The following is a 25,904-nucleotide window of genomic DNA, read 5'->3' as shown; positions in this document are numbered from 1 at the left end:
TAGAAATTCATCCAAGTGTATTAACAAGTGTGAATGGAGGGAGGGGTACTGATAGACATGAGGGAGGATATTATTTGGAAAGGAATGATCACAAATAGAATACTTTTTCATCCTAAAAGGTGGTTGGAGGTGGGGAAGGGGAGAGTGACAGATAACTAAGATCCTTACATCCTAGGTTTCTTTATATTGACTTTTAAGTTGGATGATGTCCAAACAAATTATGGTAAATGAATGTAAAGAAGTGTTGTTGTGTCATAAGAAATTATTGTTGATTTCAAATGATCCTTGTTATTGTGAATGGATGCAGAATGAAATGAGAAAAACCACAAGAATAATTTATACAAGAAGAACATTTTGAAGAGCAACAGCTTCAAAAGAATTAAGAACTTGAATCAATGTACTGACCAAATCTTGAAAAAACTTACAATTGAAATATATGACCCATTTCCTAATAAAGAAGTGGTGGATATAACAGTGGAATACATTTTTGGACATTGTCACTATATAGATTTTCTTTGCTTGATAATGCTTATTTGTTACAATTCATTGGTCTTGCCTCTCTTTTTTTAAACCCTAAGTGTCTAGGTTGGATTTGAACTCAGGTCCTCCTGACTCCAGGACCAATACTCCTTATCCATTGCATCCCCTAGCTGCCCCATAATAAAATATTTCTATTATCCTCCCTCAAATGTACCCCACAACATTGGCCATGAATACATCAGGCAAAAATAGAGTGGTGTACATGTGGGGAAATATGTAGACAGGTGTGTGCATGGAGAGAATATGTGCGCTTAAGGCTTATGTAAAGAATTAAAATTCATTCCTACAATGCTGCAAGGTCACTTGATTTTGATATTGTTGTTTGTGCCGGATCCTGCTATGCTGAATAAGCAAAAAATATAGAGAGTAGAGCTTTGAATTTTATTCCAGAGAAATAATTGTTGCTTGTGTAACTCAGAACATGCTTATTTAGCTTTTCTCAGTCTGTTTTTTTTCTCATTTGTAAAATGAGGAGTTAGACTCATTGACTCCTGATGTCCCTTTTGTAATCAGGTGCAGAGAAGAAAATAGAGAAGTTAAATTAATGTATGCTTTAATAATCTATGATTTGAATGCAAAGATTGGTATCATTTGTTATAATAAGAAAATCCTGGAAAACCTGGTTTCAGAACTAATGTACAAAAAACTTAAAAAGAGTTGTAAACTATAGGAAAGTCTCATGATTAATATTTCCTGAATATGCCTATGTCTTCTGGAAGAATCACATTTTGCTGTATATAGGAATCTTAATAATGTTTCAAAATGAAATTAATTATATTCAAACAGACAGAAAGTGTCTAGTTACCAGTGAGACTTCTTTTTGAACCAGCTATTTATGTAATTTCATCTTTTTATATGCATATAGGTATGCTACCCAGTTGAGACAATTCCATCTGACTTATTCAAAACAAGCTCCTAATGTTAAACAATTAGAAATTCATCACTCTATCACCATTTTAAGGATAATGATCTATATTAACAATTTATTATAATGAGGAAATCAAGAGAACCTAGAAACCACCCTAGGTAGTTATCATTTGAGACAATTGAAATTACACAGAATTTTGAACTCAGAGGACCTGATATTAAAATCCTGTCATTCATTACCTCTCTAATCTTGAGTCTCTGTCCTTTTGAATACTTCCTTTCCAGCTCTAAATCTATGATCATTTTATTTTGTGCACATAGAAAAATCCAAAATGATTAATTGAAGTATGTTGGATGAATAACTCATAAAGCTGGTCTGTAGATGTCTGATAAACTCTTTGTGAGGAAAGTGGGCCAGATTGCTTTTAGGAAAATGGTCAGTACTTTTTAGTGACTTGAAACATCTCTTTGAAATAAAAGCCTTCTTTTTTTTCAATTTCAGTATATACAACTTAATGGTTATGTATCATAGTAATCCACACACAGTGTCAAAGGATTCCAATTTGCAAATCAAGAAAGGGACAATATTACTGAGGTATTAGGAAAAGAATTCAAACAAGTTATTTCAAGAAAACAATTATCAGACATTATGAGCGCTACCCATGAAATATAAAGAAAGCTTAGTGCAAGACCTCTAGCAATTGAATAGATTCTCCATGGATTATCTCTGGGAGAATATGGACAGAAATAACACAAAATATGGAGATGAAAATGCATTGCATTTAGTAAATGTTAGCTTTCTCCTTGTTTAAGACCACATGATCTTTTTCCTTCATTCTTATTTTCTCAGCTGTCATCCACCTTCATTTGTATTTACTCTTTGTCTATCCCTTTGTCTCAAAGGAACACATCTAATTTAGTTATAGCTATAATTAAAAGAAAATTGAACTGCAAACTAAAGCAACTCTGAAGTTCTAATTCCTACTCTGTCAGATAGGCAGAGTTGACAAAAAAAATGAAAATGGCCTTTGGAAAAACAGCCACATTGATAGTGACCCTGACTTTGCGATTGTTCATATGTGACACTTCAACTTCTGACTCCATGCCTTTTCATTGACTGCCCCCAGTGCCCAGAGTATTCTTCCTCTTCTGGTCAAAACTCACCCTTTGTAAAAAGTCTTTCCGAAATTCTCTAAATTCCTTTACTCTGAGATTCCCATGTAAAAGCATATAGGTATGCTTTTACTCACCCTTTGTAAAAAGTCTTTCCGAAATTCTCTAAATTCCTTTACTCTGAGATTCCCATGTATATAGTCATTTTCCTGTTGTTTTCCCCAATAGAATGTTTGTTCTTTTAACATTTATTGTGCTTAATAAATTGTTGACTTAACTGTGAATTGGTCCAGCCTTTCTTTGAAGCAGTTTGGAACTATGAACAAAAAAGGACACTAAATCATGCATACCCTTTGACCTAGTGATACCACTACTAGGTTTACACCTCAAAAGAAGAGGAAGAGATCCTATCTACTTATCTATCTCTGTCTATCTGTCTGTGTCTGTCTGTCTGTTTATATATTTGTTAACTGTTCCTTTGAAGTGGTAACTACAAACTGAGGGGCATCTTCTTCAAAAAGTGAAGTCAACAAATATTAAGTCTCTATTAGGGCACTAACTATGCTAAGTTCTGGGGATCCAAAGAAAGGCAAAACCAAACTCTCCCCAAGGAATTCGTAATCTAATGGAGGGGATGACATGAAGAAAACAATTTACAGATAGTGGAGATTTTTTTTTTTTTTTTTTTTTTTTACTGCTTTGAATATCAGGCTTCCTTTAAGGTTCATTTTAAGTGCATCTCTTTAAAGAAACCCTTCCTGATGTCCTCTATTGTTGTTTTTGTTTTTGTTTTGTTTTACAAGGCAATGGGGTTAAGTGCCCAAGGTCACACAGCTAGGCAACTATTAAGTGTCTGAGGCAGGATTTGAACTCAGGTCCTTCTGACTCCAGGGCGAGTGCTCTGTCTATTGTGCTACCTAACTGTCCCTATTTTCTCTATTGTTAATGTGAATTATCTCCCCATCCTCAGTCTATTTTATCTATATGTCATATCATTTTAATAGATACAGGTGTCTTAAGATCAGGGTACTACGTCTTTGTATTTTTATTCCTAGGATCAGCATCTTGTCTGACACAGGAAATTGAGTCAAATTGAATTTAGGCTGTATGAGGAGAAGTAATGTTAAAGTATAAAAAGTATATTGAAGTCAGATTGTGAATGATAAAAAAACTGGCTGATGGGCAGCAAGGTGGTACAGTGGATAAAGCACTGGTCCTGGAGTCAGGAGTACCTGAGTTCAAATTTGACCTCAGACACTTAATAATTACCTAGCTGTGTGACCTTGGGCTAGTCACTTAACCCTTGTTTGAAAAAAACACAGGATGAGGAAGTAGTAATTTATTGTATTGACCATTGTTAAATGGGCCCCTTTGGATAATTTGGAGAGGGAATGAATTAGATGAAAGACTACTGAATAAGTGGTTAATCTATCACTAATCAGTGATAAGTACCTGAACTGGGGAGTAATGCTGAGAGAGAGGTTGTAAAAGTAGAAATGTCACAATTAGTTGATTTGGATGAAAAAAGGTGAAAAAAAGAAAAGAATCAGATGATTACCCAGTTTTGAACCTTGATGAATTGTGAATGTAATTGGCACGCTGGAAGTACCACTAGAAATAGGCTTGTGGAAAGAGGCCTGGATTTAGAGACATGTTAGACAGGTGTGTGAGGTTCCAACAGGATAAGTAGGTAGAAATATTACCAGACAATTTATGTAGGGTTGGTAGTCCAAAGTATTCACTTATTCATGCACTCTTTCATTTATCATATATTTAAAGATATGCAAATTCTATGAGGTTTACAGACATGAATAATATATAGTACTTTAGCTCAAATATGTTTGTTCATAATTATGTTCATTATTAATTACTTTCTGTCCTGCACTTTTGTGCAGTGTGTGTGTGTATGTGTGTGTGTGTATAGATATAATTTATTTCATTCCTTGATATAGTTATTTGTGCCACTCCCATAATGCACTTTTGTGTATTTTGATGGACCCTTGTTGTTGCTGGTTTTGGACTGAAGCATTTCCTCATGTATGTGGTTGGTTATAGCTTATATAATCAGTTCAACATTGAGGATTTTGGGGGAATATGAGGGCAGCCACCTGAAAACATGTGCTGTTAGTGCTTGCTACTTTGATCCTTGCTGCTTGTCTTGGGCTTCTTTGCCTTTTCTGGGAGCACAGAGAGGTGCTGGTGTTAACTCCTACCTGCCCACCTTTCTCCAGAGTCCGTGCGTGCTGGTGCCTGCTACAAACAGCAAAATGAAGGAGAGCCAGGAAGAGGTGAGTGTTGAGTTGAATTCTAATTTGGGATTGGAGTGGGAGGGACATACCAGTTGGGGGTGGTGGGGTGATGGGGGGAGGGCAGAGTATTTGATGCATTCTATCTCTAACCTGCCCAATAGAAAAGTGAGAACTAGAGCTTGAAGATATATAAACAATTACATGTAAATATACACATGTGTATGTATATAGATACACACATGACACATATGAGTCTGGTGTAGTGAATAGAGAGTAAGACTTGTATGCAAGATGATTTACATTCAATTTCTATTTTGGCTTTGTGGCCCTAGTTAAGTCATTTAACTTCTCAGTGCCTGACATACCTTTAAAATGATACAGTATATTTGCCCATTTTCATCCATTAGAGGTAGTTTCTTCAGTAGGAGCCCCTACAGCAATGAAATCACAGGCTCTTTCTTTCTGACTGTTTACCCCCCCCCCCCCAGTTGATATAATTAGTTGGGGGAGGGGATGAAGTGGAGGTTAGAATTTGGGGAAGAGATCTATTTAAATCTTTCAACTATGGTACCAGTCTTTTCTTTATCTGTTCTTCTTGGATGGAGAAGTAGTCAGGCTGAAGTACACATTATAGCTATATATTGACAAATTATGAGCAGATGGAAATGGTTAGCACTAACTGTCAGAGAATTTCATCACTTCTTAGTTTTCCTACTCATGATTTTCCCACTGTTGGTTCTTTATCCAGCTTCTTCCCCCAAGATGAATAATTTTTGTTCAGTGCATCTTCTTGTTACCCTATTGCCCCAGATATTCACTGCCACATAACCTTTTTGAAAAACAATAGCATATAACTATACCTTATAAAAATTATAAAGTCATACTAGCCATTTCAAGAAGAAGTTTTTAGTTTATATGGATCAGGAGCAGAGCAAATTTGTACTTGTCAATGAAAGCAGTTGAAAATTGAAGTTTTTATCTTATTTAAATAAATAAGCTAATGGGAGTAAAACTTCATTAAAATATCTGAGAGTAAAATTTGAATTCATATTTTTCCATAACCAAAGCGATGCACTGTCCTCTTTATATAAATGCATATAATTCTTTATTGGGTTACTAAAGTACAGCAATTTGTGAAACAATTACTCCATGTAAAATTAGTTTCATTTATTTGAGGATTAAAATTTTAAGTTTTTTTTTTAGTTTTTTGTAAAGCAATGGGGTTAAGTGGCTTGCCCAAGGTCACACAGCTGGGTAATTATTATGTGTCTGAGGCTGGATTTGAACTCAGGTACTCCTGACTCCAGGGCTGGTGCTCTATCCATTGTACCACCTAGCTGCCCCCTTAGCCTTCATTTCCATCATATCTTTCCCTTACTCCTCCTGACTTAAAATCCCATGAAGAGATTTATTGACTGAAAAGGATATAAAATTGCTTCCTAGAATTTAATGAGTGTTTGGAAGAGGAATAAGGGCTATCATTTTTATGCAATTGCTCACTGTCTGTCAAGATTATTTCTCATATATTGTAAATTCCTGAAAGGCAAGAGCTGTACTTGTTTGTTTTTTTCAAAGTTCAAGGCAGCACATATAATCAGGTATTATATCTGTGCCTCATTAATTATTGGAGTATTAAAATTGGACATCTTGGAGAGAAATTGTCCAAAGCTGCTAAGAATAGAAGAGAACGTATCATTGCCTATATGGAGAACACCATAGTAGCCTTTGGACCTTCAGGTGCAAAGCTGATTTTTGTTTTGGAAAGTCAAATCATTCATTCCTTATCCCTACTATATCAGAGGTGGTAGTAGAAATTTCTTAAATGAAATAGATTTTGCTTCAATTTCAAGGTCCTCATGTTTCTGATGTGATGTATCTGTTTCTTACCGCTAGCTTTAGTACTACTCTATGGTGATTTTGAGCTTTTGAGTGATCTTCAACTCTTTAATGATTACCAAACTTTGTGCTCTTAGCCATTCTGGACCTTCAGCTTCGCTCTGATTTACGGTGCCTCATTACTTCCCTTCTCTTAACACACTGCCCTATTTCTTCATCTTTAGCTGCTGTGTGATTTCTAGGAATGTAATCTTTTGTGATTTTGAATTTGTTATTTTTTTACTTGTCTTTTTCTGGGTTTGTCTTATTCATTACTTCTCATGGCCATGAATTAGTCCTTTTTTATCACCAGTCAAGTAATTGTTTTTTTTTTTATTTTTGCATATAAAATTGTACCTAGAGATTTAACTTTATTTATAAAATATAGTGTAATAATTGTTATTATAATAGCTGCTATTTATGTAGTAATTTAAGATTGCAAAGCACTTACCTTAGTTCTTTTAACTTTAGTATGAATTTAGTAAGAGGTTTTATAATTACTAATTTCCCAAGTTTGCCATTTATTTTACATGTTGCATTAAAGTGTTTTATTGAATATAATCTATGATGTGATAATACTGTTTTTTAAAATGTTTTGCTTAATTATTCAAAATAACTTTATGCATTTTATGCTCAAGTAACAAAAATTAAGGCTCAGTGACTTCAACATACATAATTCAATTGTTTTGATTTGTGTTTAACTCTTGTATTTTGTTTTTTACTAATTTGTATTTTGCTTTATTATGTAAGCATTTGAAATCAATAGGCACCCTTGCTAAATTATACTGGGATTTTTTTTTCCTTTTGGAATACTGATGTTCAATTAATTATTAGTTGCAGTCACTATTCAATTAATTGTTAGTTGCAGTTACTGCAGTAAATGCTTTGGATAATTTTGGTGCTACATAATGAATGCCTATTTTAAAGTAGGCATTTATGTGATGTATCTCTAAGTGGGAAGCACGCCTTACTTCTGCAGCTTTTATGCTACTGTTTCTCTCTTGGTGACTCTTACAGTGGAAATGACAGGTATTGCTGTTCTTGAACTTCTAGTTTCTTTAGACCTCTGAATAGTACCTAGTGCTTGTCAAAATCAATTATTCTAGATATTATCAGCTTGTATAATAGCCTGCAAAAATCAATGACCTAATCCCCTACTTTTAACCTTAAGGAATTTGAGATTCCTTCTTGAAAAATCAAAAGACACTGAAAAGATAAAAAAATTAAACTAGTAACTATAGCATTTTAAGAGAATGTTTCCATTAATCCTTAAAAAATTATTTTTTAAAGGTAAAGAGAGACCGTCTGTCCAGTCTTTGAAAACATCAAGAGATACTTCTCCCTCTAGTTCCACAGCAGCTCCCTCATCAAAGGTTTGTTTTGCTTCTTTAGATTTAAAAAAAATGATCAATTTAATGATATAAATTAACTTGAATCAAAGACCTTACCATTTACAGTGTAGGTATACTTTATACAATAAGCCTTTTCATCCTTATTTACTAGTTTAGTTAGGGAACCATTTTTTGTGGTAGGAAAGTTGGTGCCCATCCATTTTGGTAATTATATGAAATGAAATATTAGTGATTTGTAAGACTAGTGAATATGGAAAATACTGAGAAACATGGAAAGAAATACATGAACTGATGGAAAATGGTGTATAGAACCAGGAAAGCAATAGACACAATGACAGCAGTGTAAATGAAAAATAAAATCCATAAAGTGAGATAGAATTCTTTGACATTATAGTGATTACCTTTGGCCCGAAATAAGATAAAATAAAGGATACTTTCCCCTTTAATTATCAGGAATGGGGGGACTATAGGTTTGAAAAGCAGCATATAATGTCAGATGTCTTGATATGATTATTTTTCCTGAACATTTTTTCACTTTTTTTTTATTCTTTGTTGTAAGGGTTAGCTTTCAGGGAGAATGAGATTATAGGATTATGTGTTAGTGTAGATATTAAAAATATATCAATACATACTAAATTTTTCAAAATTTTCTGCTGGGTCTAAAAGAGCAAATTATTCTTTTAACTAATACTGATAGGATTAGGATCTCTTAATTTTAATTTCTGTATTACTTATGTAACACTTCAAATGATCTATAATTTCATTATTCTTAAGAGTAAACTTTCAGTGCCTTAAAAAAAATTATCATTTGAGTGAAAAGTCATCTCTTGATGACCTACCTTCTCTTGGGACTTTAACTAAGCTGCTTGTTAGACAGTGGTCTGCTTCTTGGCTTCAACCTTTCTATCTTGGTAGGACCTACCAAGCCTGCATTCTGCTAGCTTAGCCTTTTGAGAAACCAGGTGTTTTCTCTTACTTCTCAGCTCCTCACCTCCATTCAATGGGCATAGCAATTTGGGTGCTTTTGGAGATAAGGATATGTTATGGGTTTAATTAGAATTCAATATGTAGCCAGATAAGAGAGAGTTGGGAGGTGCATTAAAACTAGTTCAACATTAAATACAAAGTCCTGTTATTTAGCCTCAGCGTAAGGTATCCTGAGTCTATTGAAAGTTTTACCATCCTGGAAAGGTCTTGACTCTTATTCCAAAACAATAATGATAAAAATAATAATAACAATAATAATTATAACTAATGCTTATAATGCTTATTCTATCAGGCACTGTGTTAAGCACTTTACAATTTATTATCTCATTTGATCCTCATAACAAGCTGCTATTGTTATGCCTGTTTTATAGATGAAGTAACTAAGGTAAACAGAGATTAACCAGACATTGACCAGAGTTATGCAGCTATTAAGTGTCTGGGATTTGATTTGAACTCAGATCTTCCTTATTCTGGACCTTACCCACTATACTTTGCACTACCTAACTGCTTCCAGAAACAGATTATCCTTTTTTCTATATTCTTCTCTTTTTTTCTCGATTTTATTTGGATTTTTGTTTGTTTTTTAACTACTAATTTAGCCAAGTAAAATAGGCTAAACGTTTGGTGTTGTATATCAACCACATTATAAATTTATGCCTTTTAACATCAGTTGTTTCACCCTAATACTATTCTTTGCATTTAATATGACATAATGATCCTGCATTCTTGCTTTAGAACCCAAACTCCAACAAATTCTTTCATGTTGTTAAGTTGTCCTGATTTTGAACTGCTTTCTAATAATCATTTAAGTTAAGTGTAAAGAGGCTTCTGTTTAAACAGTAAACTAGATACTTGGGGATGAATTTCTTGGTTAAGGAAACTGATGAAGGAAAGAAAAATGGAAAATGGCCCTTATTTCTGTGTACTTTTCTTCCAGATTAATTGTGGGAAACAAATACAAAGGAAGGCATAGGATAATAAAACAAGACTATAAATATTTTAGACTCTATAAACTGGTCCAATGACCAGTGGCTAATTACAGAATTTGAGGCATTGAACCATCATAATCTTGATATTTTTACAACAAATGAATACAAGCGGGGAAAAAAAGTTTTATGGAAGCATAACTTTATAGATTCTTTACAGTAGCAAAGAAATTTGCTGAGCTGGTTTTATCACATTCAAAAGCTACCCAAATGTGTAAATGCAACATCATTGTCATCATAACAAATTTATTTTTACAAAGTGCTTTCCTCAGAAAAGTTACGTGGAGTAAAACTCATTTTACTGATGAGACAAAGTGACTTACCCATATTTAATCAGTTCTCAGGTATTAAATATTGAACTGCAGTCTAAACTCATATCTTTTCATTGTTGACCCAAACTCTTTACATGACACCATTTCATTTCATAAATTGGTTGTGCTATAAGGAAGTATACTTTTACTTTTATTTTAGCATTAAAAATACTTTCAGAGTTTTAACAGATTTTTTTTTCATTAGGTCTTGGATAAACCTAGCAGGCTAACTGAAAAGGAGCTTGCCGAGGCTGCAAACAAATGGGCTGCGGAAAAATTAGAGAAGACTGATGAGAATAACTTACCCGAAATTTCTGATTATGATGTAAGAATCACATTTCTCTATTTTCTCAATAATTGAAAGAAATAGTTTGTTACAATTTATTGGAAGAAAAACAATAGAATTGCCATTTCATTATTGCTTACATATTTAGATATTTTTTTAAGACAGATGACTAGTTTTAATTGCAAATATGTGTGGATGTGTTAATTCTCTTTGTACTAATTGTAAATGTTTAGAAAATAAGGTAAATATTTTTCTTTTAATCTGAGACTAATTTTATCAGTGTGGATAACTCTAAATGAAGGAACTCTCTTTGTGATTGCTGAACATCGAACTCCTGCAAAATAGTTTTACCTTTACCTGGACCAAGAAGAAGATAAATGCATTGCCTGTGGTTATGAATTTAAAATATCTTGAATTCATGTGATCATGACTCTAAGATGAGGACTTCCTTTTACTGTCAAGATAGAATACACACTAAAATAGCATAAGAAGAAAAGAAGAAAAAGAAGAAAAAACTTACTGATTAAAACTGATATTGATATGCTAAAAGGATTTAATATAATGTATATATTATTATGTGTTTATTTTAGGTTAGAATTGCTAGTTTCTCAGGATTCCTTAAATTCATTCTTTAAACTTTTAACCTTTTTGTATCTAAAAATAAATCATCCTAATCACTATTCTGTAAATAGAACCTTCATAATCCACTTCTTATTGAGAATCTTACATTAACCTGAAAGTTCTACTTATTCATATGGCTTTTGTCATCTGAGCATCTTCTTGATGATGTTTGTCCTTCATTCTTTGTATTCTTATCCTTCGTTCTTGAAGAAGACCATGACATTGGGTGGGGGGGGATTTGAGTGATGGGGTGCCATGTTAAGTCACCAGGCTCACTTTCTCTTCCAGAGTCATCTAGACAGATATGGATCAGGATGACTGAAGATGTTCCTGGATGTGGGACCATCAGGGTTAAGTGACATAGATAATAAGTGGCAAATGTCTGAGGCTGGATTCAAACTCTGTCCTTTTGACTCCAAGGCCAGCATTATACACACTGTGCCTCCTAATAACATGGACAGAAAAAAAGATCTCATGCTATAGTAGTGATAAGTGGTTTGGGTAGTTCAAAACATCTCCTGAAGCTAAGCTCTCTGCCAAACACAAGGCAATTAATTCATTGATTTGATTTAATTATAATTTAGTTTAGTTTTTAAATTTTATTTATTTAAGGTAATAGGGTTAAGAGTGATTTGCCCAAGGTCACAGAACTAGGCAATTTTTAAGTGTTGGAGGTTGAATTCGAACTTAAGACTTCCTGACTCCAGGACCGGTGCTCTATACACTGCACCATCTAGCTGCCCCAATTTAATGTTTTAAGAAGTAGAGGAACAAAAGAGTGCTTTTCTATTTTGGATCTTATTTTCACCAACAGAAACAAATTTGCTCCTGAAATGTAATGATAGAGACTCTAGGTACTTCTGTTCTATCTTTAAAAGTTTTCATGACAAAGAGAAAAGTTGCACTTAATCTAGCATATAACCCAGAATTGGGGAGAGCAGATTTAAAAGGAATCCATGGAAGGATAGATAGCATCCATAAATCAAAAATCTACAGAAATCAACTTGAAGAAGAATAAAATTCAAAAGATAAAGAATTCTGATGAGGAAAAAAAAAGGGATGTCAGCTAATGTGATCAGTTTGGATTCATGGGAAATTCATTGAAAGAGTTTGATTTTAAAAAAGATGGTTATGGTCAGAACAGGCAACAAGAATTTTGTCAGGACCACTAAAAACTGTCAATGATCTAAGCTTGTGAAGAAAACTGAGGAAAACAGAAATGAGGAAGTAGTCTTCAGACCTGGGATAGGAAGAAGACAAGATTTTAAAGGGCATTATGGCTTTTTAAAAGTATTTTGGAGGTTTCACCTGGAAAAATACATTAGACTTTTTTTTTTTATTTTGCTTCAGTGGGCAGAATCAAGAGTAATGAAATGAAAATTGTAAAGGGACAAATTTAGATGTGATGAAAACTAAAAGTAGAATTCTTCAAAAGTAAACTGCATTTGAAGTTAATATAGTCTGAATATGTTCTTTATTTGTAATTTAAAAGCACAGACAAGAGAGTTACTTGTTTAGTACATTATAAAGAAAGTTCTTATTTAGGTTGTGTTGTGGTCAAGCTTTGAAATTCTGTGATTCTTTGGGGCAAAAAAGTGATGAAGACAGAGTCAGAGAAGAGGTGTGTGACTAGAGAAAATGTGGATTTATTTTAGTGAACATTTTAAAAATCATTAAGCTTTTTAAAACACTACTTTGGTTTTCCTTAAATGTTAAGGCACTATTGAGAAGTAGAGAGAGAGAAAATTGATCTTAAAGCTAAGATGATTGTGAGTGTGCCATGTCCTTTCAAATGTTAGTGGTCTTGGTAAAGTCTCTTAAGCCTTCAAGTCTGACACCAGGGTCATGAAAACTGATGCTATGGTGGCCCAAACTGAAGCCAAGATCACCAAGTCTGGCCCCTAAAGCCATCAAGTCTGATTCAAATGTCTCAAAATCCAGTTATTCCAAGCTGCCAAAGCCCACTGGATGGATAGTCTTAAGCCTATTGACCACAAACTTTCCAAATCCAAAATACTGGGGCTTTAAACTGTTAGTCCCAAGTCTTCAAAATTGGTCCTTCAGGACAGGACTTGTTTTTTGTTGTATTTTGGTTTTGAATTTTTTTTTTGAACCATGGAGTGATTATTCATTGTTTTGTACAACTAAAAGGAAATGGTGAGTCATTAAGAAAAGAGAGAATAAATAGTTTCTTTCTAGTTCAAGATTTAAACACTGCCCTAATTGAGATGAAAATGGAATTTAGAAACAAAAGCATCCTGAGTCTTTTATCATTATACTTATGAATCTTAATAGTATAAACAGCTGAGTTGTTATGTTTACCAAGATTTAGAAACCTCTTTTGCTTTCTGTGGCATCCCAATTTTCTGTCACTTCACTCTTTCAGCTTTCCTTCTCTAGTTTCCATGATACCATGTTACAGCACAGCACAAAGTCAGCTATAATCTTGCAAATGAGTATAAAAAGTATTAAAGAGCTTTTTAATTTTATTTATTTATTTAAGACAATGTAATTAAGTGATTTGCCCAAGGTCACACAGCTAGGCAATTAAGTGCCTGAGGCCAGATTTGAACTCAGGTATTCCTGATTCCAGGGACAGTGCTCTCTCTACTAGGCCACCTAACTGACCCTAAAAGTATTAAAATCTTTTTTAAAAAAAAAAGAATCTCTTTTCCTTCCTCCCATTCTAACACTGGATCAAAAATATAACACATTGTAAATGCAATTAAACTAGCATCCTTTGTGTAATTTTCCATTTGTAATATTTTTTTGGTGAATTTTTTGCAAGGCTGACTTTTTTTAATTATTATTTTTATTTTTATTGAATTTTATAATTTTTCCCCTAATTTTGCTTCCCTCCCCCACACCCCCATAGAAGGCAGTCTGATGGTCTTAACATTGTTTCCTAAAGGATAAAAGGATAAAAAATATAAGAGATAGCAAAATTATGTAAGGTAACTTTTTTTTAAATTAAAGGTTTTTGGTCTTCGTTTAGACTCCATAATTCTTTCTTTGGCTACAGATGGCATTCTCCATCGCAGCTATTCCAGAATTGTGCCTAATTGTTGCACTGATGGAATGAGCAAGTTCATTAAGATTGATCAACCCCATATTGCTATTATGGTATACAATGTTCTTCTGGTACTGCTCATCTTGCTCAGCATCAGTTCATGCAAATCCTTCCAGGCTTCTCTGAATTCCCACCCCTCCAGGTTTCTAAGAGTTGCATAACATAAATAGACCACAATTTGTTTGGCCATTCCCTAATCGATGGACATTCACTCAAGCTATGAAATTTTTGTACAAGTTATGTTTTTGCCCTTTTTCATGATCTCTTCAGGGTATAGACAAAGTAGTGATATTGCTGAATCAAAGGGTATGGACAATTTTATTGCCCTTTGGGCATAATTCCAAATTACTCTCCAGAAAGGTTGGATGAGTTCATAGCTCCACCAACAATGCATTAGTGTCCCAGATTTCCCATCCCTTCTAACAGTGATCATTGTCCTTTCTGGTCATATTGGACAGTCTGAGAGGTGTGAGGTGGTACCTCAGAGATGCTTTAATTTACATTTCTCTAATAAGTAGTGATTTAGAACAATTTTTTCATATGACTGTGGATCACTTTGATTTCCTCATCTGTAAATTGCCTCTGCATATCTTTTAACCATTGTCAATTGGGGGATTGTTTTTTTTTTTTATAAATTTGACTCAATTCTCTATATATTTTAGAAATGAGTCCTTTGTCAGAAATACTAGTTGTAAAAATTGTTTCCCAATTTATTACATTTCTTTTAATCTTGATTATAGTGGTTTTATTTGTTCAAAGTCTTTTTATTTAATGTAATCAAAACTGTCTAGTTTATTTTTAATGGTGTTCTCCATCTCTTTCTTGGTCATAAACTGTTCCCTTTCCATAGAGCTGACAGGTAAAGCATTCTTTGATCTCCTCCTTTGCCTATAATAATGTTTTTTTTATGTCTAAATCCTGGATCCATTTTGATCTTATTTTGGTATAGGGTGTGAGATGTTGGTCTAATCCAAGTTTCTGCCATACTAACTTCCAATTTTCCCAACAGTTTATCAAAGAAACAGTTTTTCTCCCAGAAGCTGACCTCTTTGGGTTTATCCAACAGATTACTATAATTATTTCCTGCTATTGTACCTAGTCTGTTCCACTGATCCACCACTCTATTTCTTAGCCAAATACCAGACAGTTTTGATGACTGATGCTTGGTAATATAATTTTATATCTGGTAGGGCTAAACCGCTTTCTTTTGTACCTTTTTTTCCATTGAATCCCTAGATATCCTTGACTTTTTATTTCTCCATATGAATTTACAATTTTTCTAACTCATTAAAGTAATTTTTTGGAATTTTGATAGTAGGGCACTAGATAAGTAGTTTCATTTAGATAGGATTGTCATTTTTATTACATTAGCTCTGCCTATCCATGAGCAGTTGATTTTTGCTCAGTTATTTAAATCTGATTTTATTTGTGTGAGAAGTGTTTTGTAGTTGTTTTCTATTATAGAGTTTCTGAGTGTGCCTTGGCAGGTAGACTCCCAAGTATTTTATATTGTCTGAATATCCTTTGAATAGGATTTCTCTTTCTAGCTCTTTCTGCTGCTTCTTGCTAGTCATAAATAGAAGTGTCACGGATTTATGAGGGTTTATTTTATATCCTGTGACTTTGCTAAGGTTTGTAATTGTTTCTAGCAACTAGGTGATTTTTTTAGGATTCTCTAGGTAATATCATCATGCCATCTGCAAAGAGTGAGAGTTTTGTCTCTTCTTTCCCAATTCTAATTCCTTCAATTTCTTTTTCCTGTCTTATTTCTGAAGCTAACATTTCTTTTTTTTTTCCAAGTATTTTCTTTTTTCTTTTTTTAATTAATTTTTATTAAAGATATTATTTGTGAAGCTAACATTTCTAAAACAGTATTGAATAATATGATGATGGGCATCCTTGTTTCACACCTGAGCTTTACTTCCTCTTTTATAAAATAAGTATTTATATTAATAATTTGTAAATTCTTAATTTCCTAGTTCTGTTCTGATTTTTCACATACTACTTATCTGTTTCCCATTGTAGACAGTAGATTTTTTTTTAATGGACCACTACTGAAATAGAAGACAGACATTCTAGTTCAGTCATAATCAAATATGTAGCTTTTTATTGTCACCTATTCAGAAAGATACATTTTTCCATATTTTCTTTCCATATTCTCATTCATAGTGAAATCAAAAGCTTAAGAACACTATTTAATTAGTTAAGAATTTTTTTCTTAATATTTTTTATGCTAGGTGTATCCAAGAAACAACTGTATGAAACATTCTTTTCATAATTATATTTTTTAATATTTTCATTTATTTCATTAAATATTTCTAAATTCCCTTAAAAAATTAGCATTTGATCCCAGGGGGTGGAGCCAAGATGGCAGCAGGAAGGCATCATTCACCAACAACTCTGACCCCTCCAGACCCCAAAAAACAAACAAATGAGGGCTGTAGCCAAAATTTAGAGGGGCAGAACCTACAGAAATACTGAGTGATACATTTTCCCAGTCCAAGATAACTTAGAACCTCCATAGGAAAGGTGTGCTTCACCAGGACCTGGGGTGGGGAAAAAGCCACTGGGCAGCCCAACTCAGCCTAGAGATCACCAGCAACAGCTTGTAGGGGAGAGGAGAGAACTCTGTTGCACCTGGGTGAGTGTGGAGTGAGATGCTCCAACCACAGAACCTGCAGCAAGAATCGGGGGAAAGCATCCTGCACTCCCAGAGAAGGTAAGGGAAGTCTGCAGAGATCTCTCTGCTCTCCCTGGGGCAGCACTCTGTTGTTTGCCTACACTCTGACTCAGGGTGCAGTTTAGGCTTCCTTACTAAGATAGCTGGATCCTGCCTTCTAGCCTCAGGGCACAGGGCAGTGCTGTGGTCATCTACATATCAAAGCTACAGAGCTTAAGACCTTGGAAGAATAGAGGTCCCAGTGGGTTATCCACCCCCCCCAAAAAAAACCCCAAAGCCTTGGAAGTGCTATAAATTAGCCTTGGGCTGAGGAAATGAGTAAACAACAGAAAAACAAGGATCTGACCATAGAGTAATAGAAGTAATAGACCATAGAAGTAATTACTTAAGTCCTATAGAAGATCAAAACACATACTCTAATGATGACAAAATCGAAGCTTCTGTATCCAAAACCTCCAAGAGAAATAGAAAATGGGCTCAGACTGTGGATGAGCTCAGAAAAGACTTTGAAAAGCAATTCAGGGAGGTGGAGGAAAGATTGGGAGGAGAAATGAGAGCAATACGGAAAAATCATGAAAACCAAATCAAAAGCTTGGTGAAAGAAATACAAAAAAATAGTGAAGAAAATAATATGTTAAAAACCAGTTTAAGCCTAATGAAAAAGCAAAACAAAAGGCAAATGAGGAGAAGAATGCCTTAAAAAGCAGAATTGGACAGCTGGAAAATGAGATTAAAAAGCTCTCTGAAGAAAGTAACTCCTTCAAATGCAAAATGAAACTAAAGGAAGCTGATGACTTTGCAAGAAATCAGGAGAAATAAAACTCTTCCAAAAGAGCCAAAAAATTAGAAGAAAATGTGAAACATCTCATTGGATAAACAACTGACCTTGAAAACAGATCCAGAAGAAATAATTTGAAAATTATTGGACTATCTGAAAGCCACGACCAGGAAAAGAGCCTAAACTTCATTTTTCAAGAAATAATACAGCAAAATTGCCCTGAGATCCTAAAGCTGAGGGTAAAATAGAAATTGAGAGACTTCACCGGTCACCCCCTGAAGGGGATCCGAAAAGAAAAACTTCCAGGAATATTATAGCCAAATTCCAAAACTCCCAAATCAAAGAGAAAAATCTAAAAGTTGTTTAGAAACAGACAGTTCAACTACAGAGGCTCCGTAGTCAGCATTACACAGGATCTGGCAGCATCTACATTAAGGGCTAGTAGGGATTGGAATATGATATTCCAGAAGGCAAAATATCTTGGTTTACAACCGAGAATCAATTACCCAGCAAAACTGAACATCCTCTTTCAGGGGAAAAGATGGATTTTCAATGAAACAGGGGACTTTCAAACTTTCCTAACTCCACGACCAGAGCTGAACAGAAAGTTTGATCTCCAAGTACAGGACTCTGGTGAACCATAAAGGGAGTGGAAGAGAGGGACTAACTATGAGGAACTTGATGATGGTGAACTGTTTGTATTCCTGCATGGGAAGAAGATATTGATAACTCATATTAACTTTCTCATTTATAAGAGTGGTTAGAAGGAGCATATATAGATAGGACATACATAGAAAGGAGTGGAATACAATGGTATGATGTGGTAAAGGGATGGAGTCAATAGGTGATGGGGGAAAGTACTGGAAGGAAGGAAAAGGAGATGAAGAAGCTGAGAGATTTCACATAAGAGTCAAAAAAAAAAGCTTTTTCAATGGAGGGGAGGGGGGAAGGCAAGGGGGAATGAGTGAGCCTTCATTCTCATCGGAAATAGCTCAGGGAGGAAATGACATACACACTGTCTTGCCCTGGAGAAGGATGGGAGAAAAGGGACAGGATGAGGGGAAATGGGAGGGAAGGGGGGGATAGGTGACAGAAGAGAGGAAAGATTATGGGAGAGGGTACTCAGATGCAACACACTTTTGGACAGGGCCAGGATGAAAGGAGAGAAAGAATAGAATAAATGAGAGTGGGGAGGAATAGAGTGGAGGTACAGCTAGTAATAGCAACTGTGGGGAAAATATAGAAATAACTTCTCTGGTGGACTTATGATAAAGAAAGGAACTCACCCCAGAGACAGAGCCATTGGAATCTGAACACAGACTGAAGTACAATTTTTTTTCTCTCTCTATTCTTGAGGTTTCCCATCTTCTTGGGGGGAGGGGGTTTATGTTTATTCTTATGTTTACACTTCTAACATTCAATTTACATCAATGTAAAATGGTGGGTATAATTTACTATTGTAGTATATAATTGGAAAACAAACAAAATGTTTAAAAAATTTAAAAAAATAGCATTCATCTTTTTAACATTTTGAATTCCAATACTCTTCTACCCCCTATCTTACTTTTTGAGAAAGCAAGGAATACAATATAAATTCTACACATTAAGTCATGAAAAACATTTTCATGTTAACAGGTAGTTTAAAAAAACACACACAAAAGAAAAATAATGTGAAAAGTGTACATCTTAATCTGCACTCAGATTTCATTATTTCTCTCTCTAGAGTTAGATAATATTTATCAGCATTGGTCCTTTGAAATTGTATTAGATTAGTGTCTTGATGAAAGTAAGTCTTTCACATATGATCATTTTTGCAATATTGCTTATACTATATAGAGTGTTCTCCTGGTTCTGTGTACTTCACTTTGTAACAGTTAATATAAACTTTCCAAACTTTTTCTGAAATAGCCTCCTTGTCATTTTTTAAACCACATTATTACTGCATTATTCTCTTTCTCCAGTTGAAGAATTTGTTCCCCATTTCAGTTTGATAAACATCCTTTCAATTTCCCATTCTTTGCCACAACAGAAAAACCTGCTATAAATGTTTTTGTACATATGGGACCTTTCTGTTTTCTTTAACCTCTTTAGAATATAAACCTAGAAGTGATATTGCTGGGTCAAAGGGTACGTGTAATTTTATAGCCCTTTCGGCATAGTTTCAATTTAAAATGGCAGCTCCCAACAACAGTGCATTAGTGTGCTTATTTTTCACATCCCTTCTGATATTAATATTTTTCTTCTTCTGTCATGTTAACCAATCCGATAGTTATAAGGGTAGAACCTAAGAATTGTATTAATTTGCTTTTCTTTAATGTTTAGTCATTTAGAACATTTTTTTCTTGTGACAGCTTTGATTTCTTCTTCTGAAAAACTGCAGTTCATATACTTTCACCATTTATTACTTGGGCGAGTTCCTCTTATTTTTATGAAGTTGGTTCCATTCCTTACAGTTTTTAGAAAAATTTCTTGTCAGTTTCCTGCTTTCCTTTTAATTTTGACTGTGTTGATTCCATCGTTTATGTGGTTTAATATAATTGAATATCAATTTTATTCTTTTTTAAAGGCTGGTTCTTCAGTGCCATTGTACAATGACCAACCTGAAGAGCCTGAGACAAATGCCACAGATAGTATTGAACTGTTTGAAGACAACCAGGTAACAAGTCGCTCAAAAGCAATAGCATCAAAGACCAAAGAAATTGAACAGGTATTCTGATTTTTAAAAATATATCATATACTATATTAACTTCAACTTACTCACATATTTCAGTGGATAAAGATTATTGTAAAAATAACTTAATATTTCTTTAATATTAAATGTTAATTAATATTGATTAGCTGATTAATCTGTTTTTACCAACATTAAATTCTTTATTATTCTATGTAGCAGTCATAATTCTCTATGAAGAGAGATGCAGATTCTAGCTTCTATCTTATTATCCTGAATAAGAATGATAGAATTTCATTGAATGAAAGAAGCCAAGCAGCCATTTGTAATCAAATAGTATATATACCTTTAAAGACAAAAACAGTTTTTGTCATATTTGGTATTTGTCACTAGCCTTTGTTCATTCTGAACTTTAGCACTGTTGACATTTTTATAGTACTTTGATAAACTTTTGAATTTACTTTCATTGTCTTCCTTGAATGTTTTATTTTAAAAAAATCTAAGTTGGTCAGTCAATTTCCTGTACAATCACATAGGCAATTTACCTATTTCTTACAAATTGCTTCTTTATACCTTCAGAATTTTACTGAGTTCTTCCCATCTTCATGAATTTAATTCATTGGTACAATTTTAGTTAGTTTGTTTCACTTCACTTCACGTCACTTTCACTTCACTTTTTGAATCCTTCCTATAAATCTTTCTTCTAAAGTCTTTTAAATATGTGTTCCTTAGTTATGTTACATATGGACTATGTCCAGTTTTCTTTTTCTCTATTGTGAATGTGAAGATGAAATTTTCATTTTCAGGTTAATGGTTTGGAAGTTGGACTAGATGACTTTGTTGGTGCTAGTTCCAGTGTTTGGTGATCTTAAATTACCATTTTATATATGTATATAAAACTTTGTGTTTTTTTTTTACCATTTATAACCTTATCTAATTCAATTGCAATCTCCAAATTCAGTTTTAAAAATATACTAATTTTAGAAAGAATCTTAAGTATTCTCTTTATTTTTTTTTTATTTTTTTATTTTTGCAAGGCAATGGGGTTAAGTGGTTTGCCCAAGGCCACACAGCTAGGTAATTATTAAGTGTCTGAGGTCAGATTTGAACTCAGGTACTTCTGACTCCCCAGCTGCCCCAAGTATTCTCTTTAAAGGGAAGAAATAAGTATTTAAACAGCATCTATTATGTTTTAGACATTGTACTAAGAGCTACTTATAAATATTACCCCATTTGGTTCTTAATCTAATTCTCTGAGGTAGAGATTATCTCCATTTTATAGTTAAGGAAATTGAGACTAAATGACCCTTGCACAGTTACACAACTAATAAGTTACTAGATTTTAAGAATGATGACAGCTGACATATAAATGGTGCTAGACACATAAGTGTTTTGCAATTATTATCTCATTTGATCTTAACAATCCTGGGTGGTAGGAGCTATTGTTATCCCTATTTTTAAACAAAAGTTAAATTACATAGCTTCTAAATGTCTGAGGTCACATTTGAACTCAGATCTTCTTGATTCCAGGTTCATCACTATTCACTGCCACCAACTGTGTTAATATAACAATAGCTTGTATTTATATAGCACCCACTTTGTGCCAGATACTATTTTAAGCACTTTAAAAATATTATCTTATTTCTAAAGAGTTTTATAGTGTGAAACAGTTTTAGTTGTTAAACTTTTTAATGTATATAATAATAATGAACTTACCAAGGCCATTTTAGAAATTAGATGTTCTCACTTCTCATTTATTAAAGTGAAAAATTTGGAATTTGCCATTCCTTATATTACTTTGGTCTCAACATGAAAATTATTTGAATTTACCTACCTTCAGCATTCAATTTATTTAACAAATAAATAGTGTTCTTTTCTGAATATTCTGTTAAGGAGACTTCTAAAGTGGTCGCCAAAGTTTTTGAATGAAGATACCTATCATGAAAATGAATACTCTTTCCTAACATATATTAATTAATTATATAATGATTATGTTACAATAATAAAATATAATTAACATTGTAATATAATTAACATGTTTTTACAGATTATTTACATGCACATATGTACAATAACCAACACATTATAAAACATAGACCAAGAAATATTAACTGTGCATTCTTCTTAGAACCAAGACAAGCATTTTATTCATCTGTAATTTATTCACTTTGGTGTATGCCATTATCCTGTGTAACTTTATGTAACCTCATTTTTTTTTTCATTCCTCCCATTTTATTTCTTCACACCTTTTCAGCTAAGGACTTCACTGAAAGAACTTAGACCAGTCACTGAAATCTTTACCCTCTCTCCTTTTTCCACATCTCACATCATTCAGACATCTCCACAATCTTCTCCTTCCTTCCAGTCTAGGATGCAGAAGTGACTCTTCTCCTTACAAGGCAAATTCAATAAGCAATCTTTTTTTTTTTCTATTTTTTTGTTTTTAGTTTTTGCAAGGCAATGGGTTGTCTAAGGCCACACAGCTAGGTAATTATTAAGTGTCTGAGTTCGGATTTGAACTCAGGTACTCCTGACTCCAGGCCCAGTGCTCTATCCATTGTGCCACCTAGCTGCCCCATCAACAGGCAATCTTGATACTATCCCCTCAAATCTCTATTTCTTTAGCAAATTGCTCCCACTATTTCCTGCTTCATTCTTTCTTTCATGTGAAACACAAGAGTGAAGAGAAACTTTAAAATGTAAACATGAATGAAAAATGTAATATGAATGAACAATGACAAAAAAACTAAACAAATTCTTAACAAATGCTTAATTCAATATGGAAAGGGAATGGGTGAGGGGAAAGAAAGAAAGAAAGAAACAAACAAACAAACAAGCAAACAAACAAGAGATTTATAACAAGACATTTAGTGCCTCTTGTGTGCCAAGTACTTTATTAAAGTGCTTTACAAGTATTATGTCTTTTGATCCTCAATGAGTCAAATAGAAGTCAAGTGACTTGCCCAAAGTCACATAGGTAATAAATCTCTTTGGTCGGATTTGAAACCAGGGTTTCCTGACCTCAGACCAGGCTCTGTTCTTTGTGTTACTGAAATGATATATGTGTCCTTTCTGATATCACTGGGACTAATAGAGGGAGTTTAATTAGAGTAGATTTATGAGTAGGTCAACTAATTGTTTAACTTTGAAATATTTCTTTCTTTCATGTCTTTTTATGTCAAATGTTCAATTCATTTGTGATTCATTTTTCTTGTTTTTTTTTGATGTTTATCTTTTTAAAAAAACAAAGATGGTTATGCCCTTAATCCTAATTATCACCAATGTACCCACCTCTATCTTCAAGAATTCTGAAATTCCTTTATTTGACCAAAATTTACTGTCTTTTTTTAACCTTTCTCTTCTCCCTTCTTTATATGACCCTGCTTTTCATCCTCACCTTGACCCCTTAGTTCTATTGGGCCATCTTCCCTGCTGTAGCGATCCTTTCCTCTTTTCTCTTCCCTCCTTGGTGAATCAGTTCAACTCTGCACTGTTCTTCTCTTTTTATTCTATAAATCCCTTATCATTTCATTGAGCCATGTTTAAACCTTGATTTACCCCCATTATTCATCATACCTACTATATGTGCTGCTGACAGAGATAGAGAAACTCAATTGTTTTGACTGGGTCCATTACAAATTTCTTTTACTCATATAGCCTCAATTAGAGCCTCATTTCTGCTAGGCAATTCTGCCGTACTTTCCTCATTTATCATTCACTATTCCATTTTCCACAAAAGTTCTTCCAAACCTTTTCATTCTTCCTTAAACTTCCCATGATTCCCCTCTCCCCACTCTCAACTGAGAACCTTGCCTTATAACTTTTTTTATTTTTATTTATTTATCAATCATGATTAGGTGAAATACAATTTTATATATTTATACTTATAATAAATCATGTTTTCTGACCATGATGACATAAGATAACATTTCAAAATGACCAGTAGTGTACTATTTCAATAATTTTTTTTAAAGATTTTATTTGAGTTTTGAGTTTTACAATTTTTCTTCCAATCTTTCTTCTCTACCCTCGCCCCGAAAGCAATCTGTCAGTCTTTATTTTGTTTCCATGTTGTACATTGATCCAAATTGAGTGTGATGAGAGATAAATCATATCCTTAAGGAAGAAACAAAAAGTATAAGAGATAACAAGATCAGACAATAAGATATCTAGGGGTTTTTTCCTAAATTAAAGGGAATAGTCCTTGAAATTTGTTTAAACTCCACGGCTCTTCATCTAGATACAGATGATGGTATTCTCCATTGCAGACAGCCCAAAATTGTCCCTGATTGTTACAACTGATGGAATGAACAAATCCATCAAGGTCAAACATCACCCCCATGTTACTCTTAGGGTATACAGTGTTTTTCTCTTTCTGCTCATCTCACTCAGCATCAGTTCATGCAAATCCCTCTAGGCTTCCCTGAATTCCCATCCCTCTTGGTTTCTAATAGAACAATAGTGTTCCATGACATACATATACCACAGTCTGCCAAGCCATTCCCTAATTGAAGGACATTTACTTGATTTCCAATTCTTAGCCACCACAAACAGGGCTGCTATGAATATTTTTGTACAAGTGATGTTTTTACCCTTTTTCATCATCTCTTCAGGGTATAGACCCAGTAGTGGTACTGCTGGATCAAAGGGTATGCTCATTTTTGTTGCCCTTTGGGTATAGCTCCAAATTTCTCCCCAGAAAGGTTGGATGAGTTCACAGCTCCACCAGCAGTAGAATAGTGTCCCAGATTTCCCACAACCCTTCCAACGATGATCATTATCCTTTCTGGTCATATTGGCCAGTCTGAGAGGTGTGAGGTGATACCTCAGAGTACTTGCCTTATAATTTTTACAGAACTCTTTCTCTTCTTCATCTTTTGTCTGGTGTCTTCTGTCACTTTTTTTCCTCCTTTACCTCTGTCTCACGTAATGAAATAGCCTTACTCCTTACCAAATTAAAATCTTTTCTTGTTAAAGTAAATCCATTCTGTTCTTTCTCCATCAACAGATTGCGTCCTCTCTCATCCCTAGTTCTTCATCTATTTTCTATCTTTCCCTTTCTCCTGGCTCATTTCCTCTGTAATCATTTTACATTTTATATTATAGTTTGTAATTACTGCATAACTTTCTCAGACCTGGATTCTTAAAATTCTTATTTTTAAGTTATAGTGCTTCTCATTCCCCAGAAATTATCTATTATTTTTGGGGGGGGGAATAGAAAAAAATATTAATGAAGTAAATCTTAATTCAGCTGTATCATGACCTCTTCACAAAACTTTGTTAAATTCAATAGTACTTGTTTTAGAATTAGAATCTTTACACTGGCAGCAACTACATTTTATACAAATGATTGTAGTATTATGACTCATGTATGAATCTTTCCCATTTAAAAATCTGGGTGACAATATAAATAAAATCCCTTCTCAATTTTGCAAATGAAAATAATTTCTTTGAGGAAACTGGTTAAATTACACCTAGCAAGACTATTTTAGTAATGTACAAATTAAATAATTTGAAAAAA

At 33.8% G+C, this 25,904-nt stretch overlaps 1 protein-coding gene across 6 annotated transcripts in view; it reads left to right on the top strand.

Moving 5' to 3' along the window:
• PPHLN1 (periphilin 1) overlaps positions 1-25,904 on the top strand; it is a 199,037-nt gene that overhangs the window by 127,983 nt on the left and 45,150 nt on the right. For 4 of the 6 annotated variants that reach the window (XR_012470211.1, XM_074194717.1, XM_074194716.1 and 1 more), the window contains 4 exons: positions 4,752-4,808; positions 7,935-8,017; positions 10,486-10,605; positions 20,282-20,422. Coding sequence is in view for 5 of the 6 variants with exons in the window: in XM_074194717.1 (XP_074050818.1) it covers positions 4,752-4,808; positions 7,935-8,017; positions 10,486-10,605; positions 20,282-20,422 (401 nt within the window). In the remaining variant the exon portion in view is untranslated. The remainder of the gene's footprint in view (positions 1-4,751; positions 4,809-7,934; positions 8,018-10,485; positions 10,606-20,281; positions 20,423-25,904) is intronic. The other 2 variants (XM_074194718.1, XM_074194721.1) reach the window with 1 other exon arrangement.

The sequence above is a fragment of the Macrotis lagotis genome, chromosome 7, assembly GCF_037893015.1.
Source record: "Macrotis lagotis isolate mMagLag1 chromosome 7, bilby.v1.9.chrom.fasta, whole genome shotgun sequence".
Lineage (NCBI taxonomy): Eukaryota > Metazoa > Chordata > Mammalia > Peramelemorphia > Peramelidae > Macrotis > Macrotis lagotis.
This window is presented reverse-complemented; position numbering and strand designations above follow the sequence as displayed.